This window comes from Orcinus orca, chromosome 4 (assembly GCF_937001465.1).
Source record: "Orcinus orca chromosome 4, mOrcOrc1.1, whole genome shotgun sequence".
Classification (NCBI taxonomy): domain Eukaryota; kingdom Metazoa; phylum Chordata; class Mammalia; order Artiodactyla; family Delphinidae; genus Orcinus; species Orcinus orca.
This window is the reverse complement of record NC_064562.1, coordinates 117,178,374-117,202,523: the sequence shown is the minus strand read 5'-3', so window position 1 is coordinate 117,202,523 and position 24,150 is coordinate 117,178,374. Positions and strand designations below refer to the sequence as shown.

General features: G+C 46.5%; 1 protein-coding gene and 1 long non-coding RNA gene across 2 annotated transcripts in view; both read left to right on the top strand.

Annotated features, from left to right (window-relative positions):
- Positions 1-6,061, top strand: part of OTOP1 (otopetrin 1) — a 43,977-nt gene extending 37,916 nt beyond the window's left edge. The window contains exon 6 of the mRNA XM_004269633.3: positions 4,445-6,061. Coding sequence (XP_004269681.3) covers positions 4,445-4,615 — 171 coding nt within the window. The 3' untranslated portion in view covers positions 4,616-6,061. The remainder of the gene's footprint in view (positions 1-4,444) is intronic.
- An 11,666-nt stretch (positions 6,062-17,727) lies between these two features.
- On the top strand, positions 17,728-18,949 carry LOC125964302 (uncharacterized). The gene is made up of 2 exons (XR_007477199.1): positions 17,728-17,921; positions 18,399-18,949. It is a non-coding gene; the product is annotated as an uncharacterized LOC125964302 (long non-coding RNA).
- Positions 18,950-24,150: the final 5,201 nt, after the last annotated feature.

The window sequence follows — 24,150 nt, the reverse complement described above, 5'->3', positions numbered from 1 at the left end:
AAAAAATGAACAGACAGAACCCTCGGACAAATGGTAAACGCAAACCTGTACAGACAAAATCACACAAAGAAGCATACACACTCACAAAAAGAGAAAAAGGAAAAAATATATATATATTAAAAAAAAGGAAGAGAGCAACCAAACCAATATATTAAAAAAAAAAAGGAAGAGAGCAACCAAACCAATAAACAAATCCACCAATGATAATAAGTACTAAATACTAAACTAAGATAAACATAAAACCAGAAACAAATTAGATGTAGAAAGCAAACTCCAAGTCTACAGTTGCTCCCAAAATCCACTGCCTCAATTTTGGGAACACTTGTTGTCTATTCAGGTATTCTTCAGATGCAGGGTTTATCAAGTTGATTGTGGGGATTTAATTTGCTGGTCTGGGGCTGCATGGAGAAATTTTCCTTTCTCTTCTTTATTAGCACGGCTCCTGGGGTTCAGCTTTGGTTTAGGCCCTGCCTCTGTGTGTAGGCTGCCCTCAGGAGTCTGTTACCCACCCAGACAGGGGGAGGCAGGGGTATGGTAGTCATAATTGGGATGTGGGGTGAACCTGAGGCAGCAGAGACTGGTGTGATGTTACAAAAGCCTGAGCTGTGCCGTGCGTTCTCCCGGGGAACTTGTCGCTGGATCATGGGACCCTGGCAGTGGCGGGCTACACAGGCTCCTAGGGTGGGTATGGGTAGTGACCTGTGCTTACACACAGGATTCTTGGTGGCAGCAGCAGCAGCGTTAGTGGTTCATGCCTGTCTCTGGTGTCTGAGCTGTTAGCCGCGGATTGCGCCTGTATCTGGAGCTCATTTAGGTGGTGCTCTGCCTCCTGTGTGCAGACAGGGGAGGAATCCCCTTTCCTTGTGCACCCTGAAACAATGGTCTCTTGCCTCTCCGGCAGGTCCAGACTTTTTCCTGGACTCCCTTCCAGCTAGCTCTGGCGCACTAGCCCCTTCAGGCTGTGTTCATGCAGCCAACACCAGTCCTTTCCCTGGGGTCTGACCTCCGAAGCCCGAGCCTCAGCTCCCAGCCCCCACCCGCCCCGGCGGGTGAGCAGACAAGCCTCTCGGGCTGGTGAGTGCCGGTTGGCACCAATCCTCTGTGCGGGAATATCTCTGCTTTGCCCTCCACACCCCTGTTGCTGCGCTCTCCTCCGTGGCTCCAAAGCTTCCCTCCCACCCACCCCGCCATCTCCGCCAGTGAAGGGGCTTCCTAGTGTGTGGAAACTTTTCCTCCTTCACAGCTCCCTCCCACTGGTGCAGGTCCCGTCCCTATTCTTGTGTCTCTGTTTTTTTCTTTTGTCTTTTGCCCTACCCGGGTACGTGGGGGAGTTTCTTGCCTTTTGGGAGTTCTGAGGTCTTCTGCCAGCGTTCAATAGGTGTTCTGTAGGAGTTGTTCCACATGCAGCTGTGTTTTTGATGTATTTATGGGGAGGAAGGTGATCTCCACGTCTTACTCTTCTGCCATCTTGAAGGTCTCTTCCTTTTCTTCTAATTTTCCCTGCCTTCTTGATAATATATCCTCTGTGTGCCCACTGAGGGCCAGCAGTGCTGTGAGTGATGAGGGTGCAACATGCCCCAGAGCTCTGGTCTTCCTCCTATGGGGCCTATAAACCAGACGGCAGGACTAGCAACAAAAAATCAAACAGCAGAAATGCCTATAGTGCTGCGTGCCCTGCAGGGAAGTAAGAAAAGATGGGCGTGAGGTGGTGATTGGGTGGCCATGGTAGATCACATGGCCAAGTTGGTGGGAAGGGCTTTCTCAGGCGGTGGGATTAGAGACCAGAGCTGGATGGCAGAAGGAGCCATGGGTGCTCCAGGCAGAGGAATCAGCCTGTGCAAAACCCTGGGTGGGAGGAGCTTTTCTCCTTTGAGAAGAGGAGGAAGGTCATGTGACTGGGGTGGGTGGGGGGGGACAATCTGGGGAGCTGGGCTGGGGGGTGGTAATGGACCATCTAACAGAGGGCTCTGCCATCCCACGTAGCAGGTAGATTTTATTTTAGATGTGCTGTGAAGCCCTTGGGTGTTTAACCAGGAATGGGACACCATCTTACATAAATAATTAATCTGGCAATGAGTGGTGAATAGACTGTAGGCTGAGAGCTTAAGCAGGGGGCCACTGCAATGGTCCAGGTGAGAGATGGGGGTGGTGGCCTGGCAGGTGGAGTGGAGAGAAACGGGTGGATTGAGAATTGATGGATTGGGTGGCAGGCGGATTGTTATGAGAATGAGTGAGAAGGTGAAGATGATGCCTGAAAATTTGATTGAGCCTCTGGGAGGAAGATGTTGCTGAGGAGATGGGGAGAAATGGGAATGTAATGTTGAGTTTGAGATGCATTTTAGACAACCAAGTAGCCGGTGGGATATACGAGCCTGCAATTCTCAAGGGTGGACCAGGATGGTGATTTAGATTGGGAAGTCGTAGCTGGTATTTACAACCAGGACTGGGTGAGATCATCAGGGGTCATGGGTATAGGGTAGAGAAGAGGGCCCAGGAATGAATGAGCCCTGGGACCAGCCAACATTAAGAGACTGAGCAAAGGAGGAGGAACCAGCTAAGGAGGGCGGGAAGAACCAGCTGGCGTGGGAGGATGACGCTTAAGGACCCAGAACACAGAGAACACAGTGGGCTAGAGATATAAGCCCACGAGTGTTCTATATGGAGATGTTAATGAAAGCCATGTGTATCAGATACCCATTGCTGCGTAAGAAATGAGCCCTAAACTTAAAACAACAGACATTTCTTATTTCACAGCTTCTCTGGGTCAGGAATCTGAGTGTGACTTAGCTGGGTGGCTCTGCTCAGGGTCCCTTACAGGCTGTGGTCAAAGTGCCCACTGGGGCTGCAGTCATTTCATGGCTGGATTTTGGAGGGGAAGGGGGTCTGTTTCTAAACTCGATTATGTGGCTGTTGGAAGGATTCAGTTCCTGGTGGGCTGTTAGGCTGAGGGTTTGAGTTCCTTGCTGGCTGCGGGCCTGAGATCCCCCTCAGTTCCTGGCCATGGGGCCTCTCCATAGGCTGGCTCACATGGCAGCCAGCTTCCTCTCTTGCAAGAGGGGGTGAGCAAGATGGACTCCAGAGTCCTTTTGTAACCTAATCTCAGAAGTGACATCCCATGACTTGTGTCATATTCTGTTGGTTAGAAGAGAGTCACTAGATTCAGTCCAACTCAAGGGGACAGGGCTCCACAAGATTCCCAGGAGGTGGGACCATTGGGGGTCACCCAAGAGGCTGCCTGCCACAGTGTAGGGGTGGAGAAAGTTGTAGAAATGTCATTGTAAGAGGGAAGCAGGTCTAGGAGCCCAACAATTTAGGGGGAGGTAGAGGAGGAGGAACTGGGACAGGGAGGCTGAGAAGGGGGAACCAGTGTGTAGGTTCCATGAGCACCAAAAATAATAGGTTATTGCTTTATGTTTTGCAGACTTAGTTGCCATCTTATTCTCACCTGAGCCCTCTGAGACAGGTGTTAGTATTCCCATCTTATAGGTGAGGAAACTGTGGCTTGGAGATGTTAAATTATAGTCTGTAAGTGGCAGGAACCCAGGGCTGGTTCCACGGCATGTGCTTCTCTTCCCGATCAGGGGGATGTGGGCAGGGCCTGGGCTGCCTCTCTAAGCCAAGAACAAGGCAGAAAAAGGACCACAGAACTCACCAGCCCAGACCCACGTGGCTGGGACCCCCGAGCACCAATGGTGAAATGTAAAGACGGGTGTGGGAAACAGGGAGCACCACTGTAGGAAAACACTGGGGGCTATGGGAACACACAGGGAGTTCCTGCCTGACTGGTTAGATCAAGGAGGGCTTCCTGGAAGGGGAAGTGTCTCAGGACTTGGAAGAAGGTAGGACTTAGCAGAAGGAAGACAGGGAGTCCCTGATAGAGGAAGAGGCAGGAGCAAAACCCTGAAGGCTGGGGAAAGGCACATTTGGGGGCTGTGCACAGCCCGGGAGGGCCAGAGTGAAGGGTGTGACGAGAGATGTGGAGACGTGGACGTGTTCCCGATCACTGAGGGAATTTGGACTGTCTCCTGAAGGCATTTGGAGCACTGGTGAGTGGTCAGCAGAGCAGTGACAAGGTCAGATGTGTGCTTTATAAAGATCACTCTGAAGCCACGTGATGTGCTGGAGCGGGGTGGGGGGGGAATCGAAGGCACCCACCGTAGTCGGGGGGATCATGGGAGGCATTGCAGCAGTTCGGGGAAGAGGAGACGGAGGACCAGACCAAGGTGAGGGCTGTGGGGATGGAGAGAACCAGGTAGGTGTGAAGAGCATTCATGCAGGATCAGGGCTCAGTGGACTGGCTCAGTGGACTCCATAGAGATGGGAAACACGCAGGGGCTGCTTACCCCGTGACAGGTGTGACTCGGTCTCCCTGAGTGCAAGTCAGCGCCTGGGTTTGTGGGGGGCCCCCGGGCAGCTGCTAGGACCACCTCCTCTTCTCTTGCAGCTCTGGATCCCTCCCGCCTTTGGCTGCCGCCCCGAGTATGACAACGGATTGGAGGAAATTGTCTTTGGCTTTGAACCCTGGATAATAGTGGTGAACCTGGCCATGCCTTTTTCTATTTTCTACCGAATGCACGCAGCTGCCTCCCTCTTTGAGGTCTATTGTAAGATATAATCTGTGTCCACATCAAAGACTGAGGAGAGAGCTAACAAGAGAATTCAGTGGAGCCACCTGGGAAAGGCGAGGTCGGGCAAATATTGCCTTACTAATGTGAGAAGGGCTGCCTTTTGTCTGTGATAATTGTTTTTCCCATGAGCTGGAATTGCCCATCACCCTGGATGAGTGTAAACCAGTTAGATCAAAATCTGAGATGGCTGAAGTCTGCCCTTGGTTAGTTAATTCTAATTGAACCTAAATTATTTGATCTCCTTTGAAATGAGATCCTCTGTTTTAGAATAATGTGATTTCAGGTTGGAAAAAAATATATCCAGTTTGTTTTTCATTAAAATATTTTCTGTTATCATGTTACTATATACAACCTTTTCCTGACCATCTGCATAGTCTAATCACCTTTAAATTTTATCTTTCCCAGAGCTGATGAATGTAGCTAAAATCACATTTAGTTTATATTGTACTTTCTGAATACGTTTCATTTTTTGAACAAAGTTATTTTTATCGTCTGGATGGAAATTTGTGTATAGATCAATATAAAGACATATTTCTCACCTGAAATTTTGGTATATTTTCATTTGTAAAGTTTTTTTTAATACATTAGTATCTTTCACTATAAATATATATATATGATTATTTTAGAAAATTAGGACATTTCAGAAGAGTAGAGAGAAAAATCCCCTAAGATGCCATTGTTCAATTGACAGTCATGTTTTTCTTCCAGTTTAATTGAGATGTAATTGACATATAGCACTGTATAAGTTTAAGGTGTACATTAATGATTTGGCTTACATCATGAAATGATTATCACAATAAGCTTCGTGAACACTCGTCATCTCATATAGATGTAAAATTAAAGATAAGGATCTTGACAGTCATTTTTTAAACATCTTGATGTGTTTCTTTTAACCGTGTTGGATGCACAGGATTCTTTTCATTGTTGTTTTGTTATACTTGCCAGAGATGATGCGACATATTCAATTTTGTATGCAGTTTCCCCTCAACAATATGGCACAAACCTTCCCACCCACACTGTTATAAACTCTTTGTAAATATAATTTTCATACTATATTCTATTCTATTGAGTACCATAATTAACTTTGTTTCCTATTGTTGGTTTTAGAGTGTTTATAACTTTTTGTTTTTATCAGTGACTCTGCAAAAATCCACCATATATGTAAAACATTTTCTATATTTAGAATTGCTTCTTAAGATATATCCTTAAGGGCTTCCCTGGTGGCGCAGTGGTTGAGAGTCCGCCTGCCGATGCAGGGGACGCGGGTTCGTGCCCCGGTCCGGGAAGATCCCACATGCCGCGGAGCTGCTGGGCCCGTGAGCCATGGCCGCTGAGCCTGCGCGTCCGGAGCCTGTGCTCCTCAAAGGGAGAGGCCACAACCGTGAGAGGCCCGCGTACCGCAAAGAAAAAAAAAAAAAGATATATCCTTAAAATCAGGATGCCATATCCAAAGGTTATAAATAGTTTAAAGCCTCTGAAGGAATATTGACATTTGGGGTGGCTTTGTATATGCTTTTTCTTAATTCTTTTAAAATCATAATAAAATTAGTTAACTTACTGTAAGTACTAATGTGAACATCTTTTCATCTGAGTGTGTATATATATATATATATATATATTTTTTTTTTGACAACACAGAGGGTCATAAGAAACACCAAAATTTTTAAATAACTGAAATACTTTATATTCATTTTTGGAAAAAGTAGGAAATGGGCAGATAGACTAAAAGCAAAGTAAAACATTATCTATCATACCTTCCATCTAGGGCAGTGGTTCTCAACCGTGGGTGATCTTGTCTTCCAGGGGACTTTCGACAATGTCTGGAGATATTTTTGTTACCGCTAGGGGGCGTTACTGGCATCTAATGGGTAGAGGCCAGGGAAGCTGTTAAACATCCTCCAGTACACAGGACGGGACTGTTTCCACCACAAAGAATTATTCTGATCCAAATGTTAACAGTACCTAGGTTGAGAAATTACAATCTAGAGGTTACTGCTGTTAATTTTTGGTACCTATTAGTATACACACAGACACACACACAGTCACACAGGCCCAAACGGGATTGCTTTTATATATATTGTATTTGCATGTAACTTGCTTTTGAAATCTTAATACACCAGCAAGCTTTGTAACTATTTTAGGGTCCTCCGGCATTGATTCTCACACTTCTGAATGCATTAGAATCATTGAGGGAGCCTGTTAGGATTCCTGCCTTCCCAGCTAGAAGGTCAGCTTCTGTTGGTCTACAACGGGGTCCTGGAAGCTTAAATAAGCATCTCAGGTGATGCCAACTCCCTTCCAGAAGCATCTCAGGAGTCCACGCACCTCAAGTTAAGACTCCTGAAGGACATTCCTCGACATTGTGTTCTCTTCTGCAATGTGACTTTGCACGGCTTCAAAGTACATTCCCTGGAGGGAGGTACCATTCCTCATGTAGTGAAACCCTGATGTTGGACATTTAGAGACATTTAAGTGGTTTGCTTCTTTGTTTGTTTGCTATTATAAATGACACCATGGCAAGCATCTTCTGCTGAGTTTTTGTGCACATTGGTAAACGACACTGTGTGAGATTACTACACGTGAATGCCAATTTCTCCCAAAGATCCCATTTTGGTCATTATTAATTTCCCCCCGTTCTAAGCACATCAGTACAGCCCTAGGGCCTCAGCCTGTGGGTTTTAGGCCCTGCCAAAGAGATATAGGGAATCACAGTAATGCTGGGAACAACTGGTCCAGGTGTGGTGGTTTTGGGGTGGGCATGGGGCACCATCAGAGCTCAGAAAAGTCAGCATAGCCTTGCTGGGCTCAGGGCTTTTGAGGAGGGATCTTAAAGATGTCCCTGAACAAGAAGAGCCCACAGCCTCAGGGGTGGCTATTCCAGCCAGGCAGCTTCTACCCACAAGTAGTTAAGCATCCCGACTCACCAGTTGAGGCACCAAGGAAAATTTATTACCTTAATGCAATTCACAGAAAAGGAACCAGAGTGTGCAGTTAACAAGTGTCCAGATCTCAGGGCTAGAATAAGAGCAATGCAAATTAAAATAACAATGAGATACTATTTCCCATTCATCAGATTGGCAGGGGTTGGTTGGCAAGATGTGAAAGAAAGGGAATTCACATACACGGGTGGTAGGAGAGTATATTGATAAAGCCACGTGGAAGAACAATTGGCAATATTGACTAGGGCTACAGGTGCATATTCCTTAAGACCTAGCAATACCACTTGGTGTGTGTTTGCCCCAGAGGTACCCTCACTCACATGTGTTCATCACACATAGGAGATGTGTTCAGAAATGTCTACAGCAATAGTGCTTGTCATTGGGAAAAACTGAAAACAGCCTAAATGTCCATCAGTTAGGAGTATGAATAGGTAAATTACGGACTAGTCCTACAATGGAATATTTTTTCACAGGAGTGAAAAAAATGAATGGGCCAGAAAAACATGTATCAACCTGGGTAATCCCTCAAGACAATGCTGAATTAAGAATGAAGTAGCACGAAGGTGTAATTAGTATGATACCGTTAATATAATGTTTCAAAACAGACAAAACAATTCCTGATATTTAGGGGATACATCCATACACAGTAAAATTATAAACACACATGAAGATAGGATGCATCCCAAGTTCAGCGTGGTGGTTACCTGTGGGCTGGGAGGGAGGTCTGGAGTGGAGACAAACGGCTGAGTGCATGCAGTGCCTGAAATGTTTGATGTCTTAGACAAAGTGATCGGTATAAAAGTATTCATTATAGTTTCTTCTGTGCTTTTTGATATGCACAAGAGATTTCATAATAAAAACATTTGAAAGAAAGAGAAAAGAAAGTCAACATAAGGAAGATGAACTCAGAGTCATCAGAGAAGGTGAACTTGCAATATTCATCCATCATTGCTGGGACGAGGGTGTCAAGGCTACTGCTGTGTGGTCTCCTGGGCAGGTAGATCCCAGAGGTGGAGTAACTCAATGCCATTAGCTGTAAACATCACCCGACTCACTCCCCAGGGATGATTCCCTGCCCGTCAGGAAACCCGACATGGATTTGTTTTCCCATGTGGTTCTCTACTGTGGGAACCGATGCCCTTGGCACTCAAGTTACCAGGATAATCTCTTTCTCATCTGTTCCCACCTGTGGCAACCTGATCAGGGAAGAGCCTATGCATTTGGTAGCTTGAGCTCATTCATCCCTGACCCGGGTCAAGGCAGGATTTGAACTCATGAGTTTTGGGTACCATGGCTCTTGGTGAGGCTGAATGGAAGGGCAAAAACTTTGGACCTGGACACCCAGGGTCACAACTAGCCCCATGGAACCTGGGTGTGCCTTAGAAAAGATTTCCCTTCCATAAGACCTTTCATGAACTGCTGGACTAAACCGCACCAGCATCTGCCTAGTCGTCCTTGCCTGGAGGTCAAATTAGCCTCCTTTGTCTCCCCACAGGGAACACGAAGCCCAGTTGGAGTAATTACTACTCTCGCCTGCTCACTGCATAACCCTTCAAATTCACCAAGCTCCTCATGTCTGTCTCTGTCTATGAAGTCTCAGCTCCCAACTGACCTCACTGGATAAGCATTACTACTCTATTAGAATGGGGGGTAGGACTTCCCTGGCAATCCAGTGATTAAGAATCTGTGCTTCCACTGCAGGGGACATGGGGTTCGATCCCCGGTCGTGGAACTAAGATCCCGCATGCTACGCGGTGCGGCCAAAAAAAAATGCAGGGAACCTTTGACCATTCCTACATCACGAGGAAGTTGTAGCATTTGGACCACTGAGCCTTTTAAAAACCCATTGCCTTTCCTCTCTATTAGACATATCGTCTTAAAAAGAAAGCCAATTCGGTAAAAATATCATTCAAACAGTTGCTTGAGGATGTGTGTACAGGCCAATGCATCCACGGACAGAACATCTCCCTTTTCTCCCAGCTGTAAATTGCTACACTTAGCTTCACAGGGTGAAGAGTGAGCGGAAGCTGCTGCAAACAGCTGGTTCTTCCCTGGGACTACGAGCGTTGCTGTGGAAGAGGTGACCAGCAGGGGACGCTGGTGCCTTTCCTTCTGAGCCCACTTCACTTGCACTTTCAGGCCAAAGTGAGGGGAGATGTTGTGGTAGCAGCCTAAGGGTAAAAATGCCCCGATTGTACTCTATCCATAGCTCTGGGTTCCTGCGATGTGTCAGAGATGGCTGTCACCATCCCAGCGGAGGGCTGGGAAAATTCTGAGTTCTCACAGGGAAGCTGAGAACTAGTTAGTTTCAACAAGGATGCTCCTTCCACGTGCCCTCACCACCTCCCACTTCCTGGGGGAGGTTTGGAGGAACAGGGTGTATGCAGGGTGTTATGAGGCTGGGGTGCAACTTGGTCAGGGCAGCTGGCGGGAGGGCCCTCTGTGGGGTCTGATGGGGAATGACCGAGACATTAGCTTGTCCTAAAAGCAGAGCCGAGGGGACCGTGGTGAGGAGACAGGAGAATGATGCGTGTAGTGTTTTAATGCTCAAAAGGGATGGTAGTTCTGGTGTGGTGTTTCAGCTGCATTAATAACATAGGAAACACCACAGTGATGACGGTATGTTAATTGTCTAAAAAAAGTAAATCAAATCAAGTCACCTGCTAAAAACCTTTCAACGGCTTCCCGTTACTTTTAGAAGAATGTACAAACTCCTAACCGTGGTCTGTTGGGATCTTCAGGAGCTGGCCTCTGCAGCTCCATCTTCTTCTCAAGCCAGGCCCTCCCTCTGCCTCCCCCTCCCCCAGCCACCCCCGCCTGCCTGCACTGCTCCAGCCACAGCCGTCTCCCAGGGCACGTCCTTGAATATTCCAAGCTCTTCTGCTCCTCAGGACTTTTGCAGTGCTTCCCACCCCTCCTTGATCATCTGTCTAAACAGACCCTCTGTTGTGCTTCACCTCGGTGCCCTTTACGGTTACTTGCATAGTTAGTTACTTGTTTTTTTGTGCTTTTCTCTTGGGAGGGTGGGGCTTTGCCTCTTTCTCTCCCAGGGCCTCACCACGTGGGTTGCATGACCACATGTGCTGCTCTCTCGACCCCAGACTATCGCAGGGCGTGGGGAGACCCCGGGAAGGCTTGTGATTGGCCTGTTTCAGACCTGGCAGAACTTCTCTGCCCGATTCTAGTCCGCATCTGCGGACCCTCGTTCGCCTTTAAGGCACAAGAGGGCGCTTTAAGCCTGGTGCTTAATAAAGAGTCCAGACAAGACCGTGCATTAGGATGTGCTCACCTCTTCCTGCTCTGCATCAGGAGCTAAGCAGGGCACCCAGTTCTACGGAGGCCTGTAGGTGGGGTCTGTTCTCCTCCGTAGGGAGGAACCAGCGGCCAATCGCTTCTTCCCGCCGGGACAGGAAGTGATCCGACCGTCTCCCCGACAGACTGACTGCCGCAAGGGCTGCCTACGTGTCTTGGCAGATGTTTCTAGAACACCCGTCTTGGGTGATTGGTCTAAGCCAAGCATAGTGACAACCTCCTCCCCTTCACTGGGCATCGGTATGGACGGCATGGAGGTGGGCATGTGAATAGCTCTAGACCAGTTGGGGGTAACGTATGCCTGTGAGCTAAGAATGGTTTTTACATTTTTGAAAGTTTTTGTTGTTGTTGTTGTTGTTTTCGGTACGCGGGCCTCTCACTGTTGTGACCTCTCCCGCTGCGGAGCACAGGCTCCAGATGCACAGGCTCAGCGGCCATGGCTCACGGGCCCAGCCGCTCCGCGGCATGTGGGATTCTTCCCGGACCGGGGCCCCGTGTCCCCTGCATCGGCAGGCGGACTCTCAACCACTGCGCCACCAGGGAAGCCCTGGCAGCAAGTTATTATTCTGGCTACACGGACAATTTCAGGTCTCTGCCTCCAGGGGTGCTGCCGAGTGTGGACCAGATGTCTCTCTTTGCACACAAGCGCTGCTCCGAGAATTCTCAGATTGCTGGTCCTCAACATGGCCCAGAGAGCCCGTAGGAGGAAAGACAATGCCCCCTAAAGATGTCCACACGTCCTAATCCCTGGAACCTGTGAATAGGTCACCTTAGAAGGCAAAAGGGACTTTGCAGATGTGATTAAGTCAAGGATATTAAGGTGGGAGATTCTCGTGGAATATCAGGGCAGGCCCTCAATGTAATCACAAATGTCCTTATAAAAGGAAGATTTGACTATGGAAGAGGAGGAGGCAGTGTGATCACAGAGGCAGAGATTGAACTGATGTGGCCACAAGCCAAGGAGTGCCAGCAGCCACCAGAAGCTGGAAGAGGCAGGGATGGGATTCTCCTTCAGGCCTCTGTTGATGGCTCTGCCAACGCCTTCATTTCAGTCCAGTAAGACTCATTTTGATCTTTTGATGTCCAGAACGGTAAGATAATAAATTTATGTTTTAAGCCATAAAGTTTGTGGCAGTTTGTTATAGCATGCATAGGAAATGCTTTTTCCCTTTGCACCAGAAAAAGCTGGATGGTCCAGGGCACTACCGAGCTGTCTGTGTCTTGGTTTCGCTGTCTGCAGATGGAGTGGGTGAGCAGCATGAATCGGGTCTTGGCTTCAATGACACACCTCCTCTGGGTTGGTTCTATTACTCTGGCCTCCCTTCTCAGAGCTGTTTGCAGGCTCATGGCCCTCTTCTTGGCCATTTGGTGTTGGAATTTCTGCGGGGCTATACTGGGTCCTCTTGGCTTCTCACTGCTCTTCTTGGTGGTCTAGTTCATGGCCAAGGGCTTGCCTACTGTACAGATACTGTTGGCTCTGAGATTTGCATTTTCAGCCTGACCTCTCAACTGCAGGCTGGTTATTTCCAGCAGCATACTTGGATGTCTCAAAGGCATTTTATACTGAATGTGTCCAACACCAAACTCAAGATATCCCACTCCTCTGGCTACTTCTCACTTCATATTTTCCATCCCCATGGATTGTTTCAGCCTCTGTCTGTTATTCAAGTCAGACATACAAGGGCTGTCTTTACACCGCCGTTATGCCTCGTTTCCAATCAGTGGCCACACCTGTCACTTCTACCCCCAAATACCTTGGTTGCATCCACTTCTCCCCACTTCCAACCCCACCACCTACTCCAAGCCACCATCATCTCCATCTTGGTCTTCTGAAGTAGCTTCCTCACTCGTTTCTCCAGTGCATCCCTTGCCTCTACCAGTCTGTCCTTCATGCTATGGCTGGAGTGGTGTTTGAGAAAGGCCAAGATGCTCCTGTCCCTCCCCTGCCCAACATCCTCCGGTGGCCTCCCCTCACTGCTGAGACAGAGAAATTTACCTTGGCCCCGGGTCCCGCATGGTCTTTCTTGACCACCTCTCCAGCCTGATCTCATATCACTTTCCTTGTGCTTCACTTTTCCTCTGTGCTCCATCACACTGACTAGCTTCTTTAGTGTTTTGAATGTGTTATGTTCCCTCCTGCCCCAGGACCTTTGCACTTGCTGCTTCCTCTTCCTTTAAGTTAGTTAATTCCTACTCATCTTTCAGATCTCCATCCAAACAATGGTTTCTCAGGGAAGTCTTCACTCATCCCTAGACCAGGTCTGGTGTCCCTATGAACTTTTGCAACACCATTTAGCTTTCCTTCACTGTGTCTATCGTACCTTTTAATCATACAATTATGTGTAAGATTGTTTGAACAGTGGTCCTTTTTTTTTAAAACCACTTAACTGTAAGCCTCAAGAGGGAGAGTTTTTTTTTTTTCCTGAGGACTGTGTCCTCAGTCCAGGAGAGGAGGAGCGCCATAATCATTGTCAAATGAAAAAATAAATGAATGAATGCTTAAAGATCTTTTAAGACAAAAATGGGGAACTGGAAGATAGTTTCAATACTGTGGAAAACTCAGTAAGAAAACATGTATTTGTTTGATATTTGGCTAGGACGGTTAAAAAGTTATTTATTTATTTGCTATGGAAAAACTCAGATAAACTTTGTGAGGTCACCTTTTCTTGGTACCACTTCCTAACTGAACTGTGAAGGGGCTTCCACACTCCAGATGGAGGGCTGTGATGGGGGAATTACAGACTGTGAGCTCCAGGGATGGGGACTGAGTCTTCATCTCTTTAATTCATCTCTGATGTTCAGTACAATGTCGACTGAGCAGGTATTTAGCAAATATCAATGATGACACACACTGCTAATTGCTTTCCGAGAACAATTCCTTTGCTTGCTAAGAAAACCCTGACTTTGGTTGGGGACTCAAAGTGCCCGGTCTCAGGTGATGACTCACGGTCTGTTGAAGCCTAGCACGGGCAGTTTTTTCCCTTTACCCTGATACTGGAAACATTTTGCAGTCTGCCTTGTAGCTAGGAGTGGCCACGTGGTTCCCTTCTGGCTAAGGAGACATAAGGTCCTTCTAAGATTTTCTTCACTGGTGACAGGTGAGAGACACATCAAGAAAAGTCCTGCTGACATCGTCTCCCCCCATTTTTCTCCTGGAGTTTGAACTTGGTCATGATGCCTAAAGCTGTAACAGCCATCCTGTGACCATGAGGCTCCAAGGGCACAAAGCCACAGCCTTGAGAAGGTGGAGCATTTGGATAAAAAGATGAAAAGATTCTGGGTCCTCAGTTGTATCACTGAGCTTTTGCACCAGCCCTTGCCGGCTCCCTCTGAATTTCCTGTTATGTATGTCTTGAGTGCATAAAACACGAATAGTCAGGCTTTCCGTTATGCACAGCTGATAGCACCCTTAATCAATATATTTATTTAAAATTTCTTTTTAAAACAATTAATTAATTAAAAATTTAATTGAAGTATAGTTGATTTACAGTGTTTCAGATATACAGCAAAATGATTCAGTTATACATACATACATACATATATTTTTTCAGATTCTTTTCCATTATAGGTTATTATAAAATATCGAATACAGTTGCTTGTGCTATACAGTAGGTCCTTGTTGTTTATCTATTTTATATATAGTAGTGTGTATCTGTTAAACCCCAATCCCCAATTTATCCCTCCCCCATCCCCTTTGGTAATAAGTTTGTTTTCTATGTGGGTCTATTTCTGTTTTGTAAATAAGTTCATTTGTATCATTTTTTTTTTAGATTCCACATATAAGTGATATCATATGATATTTGTCTTTCTCTGTCTGATTTACTTCACTTAGTATGATAATCTCTAGGTCCCTCCATGTTGCTACAAATGGCATAATTTCATTCTTTTTTATGGCTGAGTAATATTCCATTGTGTATATGTACCACGTCTTCTTTATCCATTCATCTGTTGATGGATATTTAGGTTGCTTCCGTAAAATTTTTTTTATCTTGAAATCATTTCAAGCTTACAGAAGAGTAGTAAGACAAAGAACTTTCATTTACCCTTTACCCAGATGCACCAATTGTTCTTGACCATGTCTCTACTGCATATATGGCCTGATCTGATGTGATCTGTTATAGATCCTCTCCTGGAGCATGTGAAGTTTAGTTTAGGCATCTGGCTCCTTTTCCCTTAACCATTTCAGCAGGTATTCTCTAAGAACAAGGGAGGTCCCATGATCAAATTCAGGAAATTTAAGGTTGCTGCCATACACCTGTCTTAATTGTCAATGATTGTTGATTGTCAATGGTCTACTTGTCAATGACTGTCTAATGTAGTGTCCACATGAACGTTTTGCCAACTGTCGCAATAACATCTTTTAAAGGGTCTCCCCTGATCCCTGGCATGCTTCCACGGTCTTCTTTAATCTGGAACCGTCCCTTGGCCCTTCTCTGTCTGTTGTGACATTGATACTTCTGAAGAGTTCAGGTCAGTTGTTCAAGGTCCCCAGTGTGGGTTTGTCTGATGTTTCCTCGGGGAGCAGGGATGCTACATAAAGATGCTGTGTCCTTGGTGCCTCACATCGAGGGCCACTTGGTGTCTGTTTGTCCCACTCCTGGGGGTGTTAACTTTGTTCACCTCATTAAGGTTTCTCAACAGTGAAGTTACCATTTTTTCTCTTTGTAATTAATAAATAATATGAGTGGAGGTGCTTTGAGACAATGCAAATATCCTGTTCCTTTCCAAACTTTTACTTAGTGATGATTCTTGTCTAAATCAATTATTACTATTATGGTTATAAGATATGATTTTATTTTCTTCTTTTTAAAATTTTTTATTGAAGTATAGTTGATTTACAATATTGTGTTAATTTCTGCTGTACAGTAAAGTGACTCAGTTATACACATATATACATTCTTTTTCATATTCTTTTCCATTATGGTTTATCCCAGGAGATTGAATTTGGTTTCCTGTGCTATAGAGCAGGATCTTGTTTATCCATTCTACGTGTAATGGTTTGCATCTACTAACCTCAAACTCCCAGTGCATCCCTCCCTCCCCTCCACTTCCCCTTGGCAACCACAAGTCTGTTCTCTATGTCTGTGAGCCTAATTCTGTTTCATAGATAAGTTCATTTGTGCCATATTTTAGATTCCACATATAAGTGATATCATATGATATTTGTCTTTCTCTGTCTGACTTACTTCACTTAGTATGATAGTCTGTTGCATCCATGTTGCTGCAAATGACATTATTTTATTCTTTTTTATGGCTGAGTAGTATTCCATTGTATATATATGTACCATATCTTCTTTATCTATTCAAAAGATGTGATTTTCTAATTCTCTTATTCCTCTGATGTTTATTTATTTTATTTTATTTTTTCTTAGCCAATGGCTTGTTTTTAAAAAATTTTTCTTTTCTTTCTTTATTTTTTAACATCTTTATTGGAGTATAATTGCTTCACAATGGTATATTAGTTTCTGCTTTATAACAAAGTGAATCAGCTATACATATACCTACATCCCCATATCTCCTCCCTCTTGTGTCTCCCTCCCACCCTCCCTATCCCTCCCCTCTAGGTGGTCACAAAGCACCGAGCTGATCTCCCTGTGCTATGTGGCTGCTTCCCACTAGCTATTTTACATTTAGTAGTGTATATATGTCCATGCCACTCTCTCACTTCGTCCCAGCTTACCCATCCCCCTCCCTGTGTCCTCAAGTCCATTCTCTACATCTGTGTCTATTTTCCTGTCCTGCCCCTAGGTTCTTCAGAACCATTTTTTTTTTTTAGATTCCATATATATGTGTTAGCATACAGTATTTGTTTTTCTCTTTCTGACTTTCTGTATGACAGACTCTACGTCCATCCACCTCACTACAAATAACTCAGTTTCGTTTTTTTTATGGCTGAGTAATATTCCATTGTATATATGTGCCACATCTTCTTTATCCATTCATCTGTTGATGGACACTTAGGTTGCTTCCATGTCCTGGCCATTGTAAATAGAGCTGCAATGAATGTTGTGGTACATAACTCTTTTTGAATTATGGTTTTCTCAGAGTATATACCCAGTAGTGGGATTGCTGGGTAATGTGGTAGTTCTATTTTTAGTTTTTAAAGGAACCTCCATACTGTTCTCCACTTTTCATGTTTATTAATTGTCATTCTACTGTAAGGAAGCCTCCTTCCGCTTCCCTCCCTCCCTCCCTCCCTCCCTCCCTTCCTTCCTTCCTTCCATCCTTCCTTCCTTCCTTCTTCCCTCTCTCCCCCTCTTCTTCCTTCCCTCCTTTTTATTCTTATCACTATGGATTCATGGATTTTCATTTTATTCAATAGGTTATAATCCATTATTATTATCAATTCTGATGCTCACATTGTCCCAGGTTTAGCAAGTGGGAGCCCCTTCAACTTGGTTGCTGTGCCCTTTTCACATGTCTCCATCATTCTTTGAGCACTCTCTTGTTTTCTGGCACCACAAGATGTCCCAGGCTTGTGTGGTACCTTCTCTGCCCAGCTCTGGCATCAGCCATTTCTCTGAGACATTCTGAGTCCTTTTGGTGAAGGCTGGTATTTATAAACCAAGATCTGGGTACCCTGTGGGTACTGAGCAACATTTAGTCTGAAGCCATGAGAAATGGAGCAACACTTACTCATCTGTGTATTAGTCATGCTAACTAGCGTGACCTGGAGAAAGAAGCATATGTGTCACTCATGGAGAGTCTGATGCAGATTAGTGGATCCTGGGAGATTCCATCTTTGCATCCCTGACGTCCCTGCACAAGGTCATTGCTGAAGAGAAGGCCGAGGAGTCATGCCCGTTCTTAAGATACTTCCAGCAAGGAAGTCTGCATCACTTTTGCTCGCGCTGCCATTTGCCAGAAGTCCAAGGGAGTCTGGGCAGCACAGGGAACACACAGTTAGTTGGTGCGCCCTTACCCCTTCTAACCACAGTATGTCCATTCATGCAACAAATGTCAACTCGGTTCCTCGTAGCCAAGCTGACTCCAAGAGGCTGAGATGACTTCACCTCAGGTGGTTTACAGCAGGGGGAGAAAGGTAAGTAAACAGTAAGTGAACAGACCATCACATGACAGTGGACTTGCGCACTGTAGCAGGGGTAGGTGCTGTGCGCTGCGCCGACACTGAATGGTTACCTCCCTGGAGACTTGAGGAAGACCCATCTGGGTGGTCCATTGGCACTGGGTTTGAAACGTGAATGGGAGTTCGCTCCCACTCAGAAAAGGGTGGGGATGTCTCAGGCAGAGGAGAGAGCCAGGGCAAGGGCAGAAGACCTGAAAGAACTAGGCATGCCGGGAGAAGAGGGAACAATTTGAGGTAGGTAGAAGGTGGGGTCTACTGGGAAAGGCTTGGGAGGCAAGGGATGAGGCTGATAACCAGGTGGGAAGGGCTGTGCTAAGAAGTTTGGAATTAACAGATTAACTTTTGTTAGTTGGGTGAATAATTAATAGTGTGGGTCACAAGGCATGGTGGGATGTGTTTAAGCTGATGAAAGACACCTCATCTGTGTTTTAGGAGGATCATCTCAACGGTAGAGCACCGGATGGAGGGGAGAGAAGACATCAAGACACACGGACCTGTTGGGAGGCTCTGGCAACCATGTAGGCATGAAGCAATGAGGACCTGAACTGGGGGTAGCAGAGGGGACAGATAGAAGGGTTGGCTGTTGGAGCCATTTGAGAACAATGAAACCATAGTGGTTTCCTTTATTGTAGACCGTGTGGTTGATATTATTTGCCCACAATTGTTCCTGGCCTCCTCACATTGCCGTGGCTTCCCTGTGGACAGGGCGTCGTTCTTGCTCGCCCACTGACCTGCTTTGGTCCTGGGTGCATGAGTTGAGTTAACATATGCACCATCCAACCACAAGCTCCAAGTGTGTGCATGGCTGGGGCAACCCTCTTGGCTCCCACCCTGCATCCCGAGAAGGCAAGCCCCAGGGGTATCAATGGCCTGGGAATGAGGGAGTGGAGGAGCAAACTGAACCTGACCCAAATTTCGGGACAAAGCTTCCCCAGCTGACCACAGACCATTAGCGACAAATAAAAGTTCGTTATTTTAAGCCACTGAGATCCTGGGTCTGTTTGTTACACAGCATTATGGTAACAAAACCTGACTAATATAGGGGCTTACCATTTCCTAAGTACAACATGTTGTTTATTAGTAATATCTCTGCATAGTAGGTATTAGTGTTACCATTTTAAAGATGAGGAAACTGAGGCTCAGAGAAGTTAAGTAACTTGCTCAAGGTCCCACAGCTAGTAAATCAGAGAAGAGGGATTTGAACATGGGACTGTCTGACTTGCAAACCCCTCTTTCATCCTCTATCTACGTGAATATACTAACTTCCGGGATAGCTATTTTTTCCTGCCAGAAATGGCTGCTTTCAGCTTCCTGTGTTTCTGAGTTGGGAGAGGGGTGGGGGCCTGGGGACCAGCCTTTGGGTTTGAAGAGGCCTCCAGGTCACCATCAGTGGATGTGTGCTTGAGGGGGCTTCTCCAGCCTCAGGGATGGAGGCTGATGTTTCATCTCTACCTTTCTGAGCCAAGCTGAGTACATTGACAGCCTGGGTGTATCCTACAGCCAAGGAAGTAAGCCTGTCTTGGTGTAAAACAGAGTTGACTCTTTTGACATCATCAGCGGTGGCGGTGGCGGCGGCGGCAGCAGCAGCAGCAAAATCCTGGCTGTTGGCCCACTGATTTAGCCATTTGTCTCAGCAAGCGAATCCAATTTAAAATATATCTTCAGAAAAAGAAGGATCAATGAGTTTAAATAGAGGACTATTTGCTAACCGGATTAGGAAAACCCCCTTTGTGCTAAAATGTTCTAAGTAAATCCTCTTAGTACAATTTTGCAGGAGCCAAAAGTGTGAGAGGATCACTTACTTGCTGTCATCCTCTGAGGGCAGGGCTCTAGCTGGGATAAAATAAGAGAAGGAATTTATTAGCTCCTTAGTTGGCTAGAGTCTGTGCAGACGTGGCTGGGTTCGGAGGCTGACCCAAGAGACTCCTTGGTTTTCGGTTGTTAACCAGCTCTTTTGAAGTATGTGGGAAAGAGCTTGGGTGAGAGAGGGCAGCCACTGCTTACACAAAACCATCATCCCTACCAGGCAGACTGCTCCCTGTGAAGATGGAAGACACAAGGGCTGTAGCACCCTGGCAGCATATTAATTTACTTTGCTTGCCCAAGGTCTTATGGATAGAGAGAAAACTCTCTGTTTCCAAAAATGATGAGAAACCTGATATTTTGGATAACAGAGGAAAGAGTGTTGGAGTTCTGAAATCTGTCCTTTCACACACGAAGCTTCATGCCTCTGAGCCTTTGCACATGCTGTTCCCTCTGCAAGGAATGCCCTTCCAATCCCAGAATGCTGGTGGACTCCGTTCACCACTCCAGCTTGAGTGTCCTCTCTTCTGTGTTGCCCTTCCCTGTGCTGCCCACCCAAACGGGCAGTTCATTCCCCTGTTCTCAGGTCACCACTGAACTTGTTTATTCCCTGCTCTGGGCAGGGCTTTTTCAGTCGTAGGTGACAACTGAAACTCAACTCAGATATGTGTTAGCAAAAGGCTTTTGTAACTGCAAAGAGCAGGGTAGAGGCTCAAAGGTGTCATTCTCTGTCACGCACTCTCTCTCTTTCCTCTTCCTTTTCCCCTTCCCCTCCTTCTTCCTCCTCCACCACCTCCTCCTTCTTCGGGAATGTAAGCCCCAGGAGGACAGGAATGTATATTTGATTCTTCTTCTTCTTCTTTTTTTTTTTTTTTGGTACTCGGGCCTCTCACTGCTGTGGCCTCTCCCGTTGCGGAGCACAGGCTCCGGACGCACAGGCTCAGCGGCCATGGCTCACGGGCCCAGCCGCTCCGCGACATGTGGGATCTTCCCGGACAGGGGCACGAACCCGTGTTCCCAGCATTGGCAGGTGGACTCTCAACCACGGCGCCACCAGGGAAGCCCGTGATTCTTCTTGTATCCCCCAGCTTAGGGCAGAGCCTGGGACGTAGTTACGTTTGAGCCTGGCTCAAACATCAATTTTGTGTTAATTAGAAAAAGATGCCCCTTTCTCAATATAATTTACTGCCTTTTGCTGGAAGCTTTAAATAATCACTATACAAACCTACCCTGGCTATGACTTGTATACCCCAAACAGCCTCCCCTCCATCTCCCACATAGTAGGTCCTTAATAAATGCTTGCTGGATGAATGAATGGATGAAATTCAGGGAGTCAGAACTATCTGAAAAACCAATGCAAAACAGTGTGGTGAGCTTGTGTGTACCTTTGCTGATTGAATTGTCCATTAGTGTCAGAGTGTTGGGCACAAAGCCCCCCTTTTATTATTCCTCCATCAACGAATATTTGTCAAGCACCCACTCATTGGGTTGGTTTGGGGAATTCAGACACAAATAAGATGCAGTTTGTTGATTTAAGAAGTTCAGAGGCTAGAGGGTCAGATAGCCATGTAAATGAATGGTGACAATATAGTGTCACGATTGCTGCCTTATGAGCCAACCCAGGGCTCCACTGGAGCTCAGGATACTGACTCAGTCCAGAAGAGCCAGGAAGGCTTCCTGGAGGGGTGCAGTTTAAGTCAGATCTAGAAGGAGGGAAAAGTACTAACACTGGTAAGTGCTGCATACAGCATATAAAGCCATGATCTGTGTGTTTCAGTCTCCAAGCAGTGTTATGTTCAAGAAGATAATTTCTTAACTCAAACTTTTCTTGCATTTCTTAAGTTCTGGGAAGGCAGCAGGTAATCCTCTAAAATTCCCTGTCCCTTCCTATCCACTTTCCTACAGACCCCAGTTCCCTCACCTCATTCACATCAAACTTCCCTGGGAAACCCCACCTTGAGCTTTCAATCCCTTTCCCACTTTTCTCCTTCTGCTCTTTATTATGAAGACAAACATAATCTCTTCCTCTGGGACCATTCCTTCTTCCTCTAGCCTCTCAGGTCCAATAATGCATCCACTTTCTGACTCTCTTTCACAAAACTCAGGGCAGAAATATCCTTGGAGAGCAGCCCAGGGTAAGGAACTGCCCCGGTACAGCCAGAGGAAAAAGGGAGGCTCAGAGTCACTCATACAGGAATGATTTTGTTATTATCACATTTATCTTTTAAACTACTATGATCAACCCATTTTGAAGATGAGAAAACTGAGGCTCAGAGAGATCAAATAACTTGCCCAAGATCCCACAGCTAGTAAATACCTGCTCCTGCCTGCCATGCTTTCCTTCTCTTATCTTCTCTTTTGCCTTCTTAACTGTGATTTCAACCCAAAGAGAGATTTCCCCAGGGAAGGCTTCTCTAGACATTTTGTCTTGGTCAAACCAACCTATTGTACACTTTCATAAGGCTGTGTACTTTTCCTTCTTAGCACTTGTCACAGTTGTAATCGTACATTTCTCTGGGTGATTCTTGGATTAAAGCCTCTCTCCCACACTAGACTATAACCTTGTGGAGAGAAAGGGCAATATATATATATATTTATATACCCTTGTATTCCCAGCAAACAAAACAGCATCTGGGACATAATAGGTGCTCAATAAATATTTGCTGAATAAGTGAATAAGTAGCTGAAATTCAAACCCCTGTCTCTAAAACCCAAGTTCTTTGCTAACATCATGTGTTGGTGTTCCCCAGGAGGACAAAATGGGAGGGAGGTCATTTCAGGGTGAAGAATTACCATATGACTCATTAGGGAAATTACAATTTGTGTGTGTGTGTGTGTGTGTGTGTGTGTGTGTTGATAGTGGTTTGAATCCAGGCTGCATATAGAGGAGCAGCAGTAGAAGCTGGGGCACTGAGCAAGGGCACAATGATTAAAAGACTTAAAAGACTTCGCTTGCCTCAGGATCAAGGATCACAGGGAGCTACTGAGAGTTTTTCATCTGGGGAGAGGCATGATCATAGTTAGATTTGAGAAAGTTCACTCTGCCTGCCACTGAGTGGAGGGTGGACAGAACCTGGAGGCTATGGTAGCATCACCATAAAACAGCTTGGAGAAGGAAAAGTCCTGGACAGGGACATCAGTGGAGAGAGGGGTGGTCCAGCTCCTAGGAGATGGGGAGAGACAGGTGTAAGTGTGACTGCCCCGTTTTAGGCATAGACACCTGGACAGGTGGTCTTGTCATCTCTGGCAGCATAAAGCACTGAAGGGGGAGATGGTTTGCGGTGGGAGAGGCTGTGTAGGGCTGAGCAGGCTGGGTCTGAGAAGTTGCTTCACTTGCAGCTGTTGGACCAGGGTACAGGGGGGGCTCAGGGCGAATGGGGCAGGTGGGTCAGAGTGCAGAGAGAGACTAGGGAGGAGTTGAGAGTCCAGTCCCCATTTCTAGACCCCAACACAGGGTGGGTGTATAGGTCAGCGGGTCTCAGATAAGCCTGAGCAGCGTGCTGCCGCCTCCTCCATTTCTCGCCAGCTGCCTTCCACTGAGCTTAACACCGCAGAGAGACCCGGGGACTCACAAGCGCAGCTGTCAGCTGGGAGGGAGGTAAGATCCAGGAACACTGCTCTCCCTCTCCAGTGTCTCCCCACTGTTCTTTTTTAAGAATTTGGGCTTTGGGCCACCTATTCAAGCCTCAGATTCCTCATCTGTTAAGCATGAGATAGGAATCCATCTCTGTAAAGAGAAAGACTGAATGCACCCTGCAGGGAGAAGGCACCTGGCTGGGGCTCTTCCTCACCTGCTGGGTTCATCCAAAATTATTCCCCAAAGGAAAAGCCGTGTAAGGATTGGGGGTGGGGAATAGGCTTTCCCAAGAGGTCAGGTTAAGTCCCAATCTTAGGATGGATGTTCCGGGGGAGGCTGGGAGAAGATGTTCCCAGGAGACACCACTTCCTGGCTTCACTGAACACTTACACCACCCGATGGAGAAGGAAGGAATCGTTTACCCCATTTTGTGGATGAGGAAACCAAGGCCCAAGGAAGTTAAGGAGGACTCTTAAGGTCACACAGCCAGTCCGGAGTGGGACTTAGGTCTATGAGAAATCCAAGGCTATCCTCTTGACCCTACAAACGCCCTTTCCCAGACTAGAAGCCAGTGATTCTCCCCATTCCTACTCCACCGCCCTGTTCCCCAAAAGTGCCCAGGGCACCAGGGCTGGGCCAGGCACCTCTTCGACTTCCCGGGGCGCGGGTCTGGGTCTTCAGAGGGCCGGGGTCTGGTACTAGAACGCCTCTCAAACCTGCGGGTTTGCCCCCAAACTCCGGCGGACGCACCTTGAAGAGTGAGGGCGCCAAGGCATAGGTGGGGCGGGTACGCAGGAGATTGGG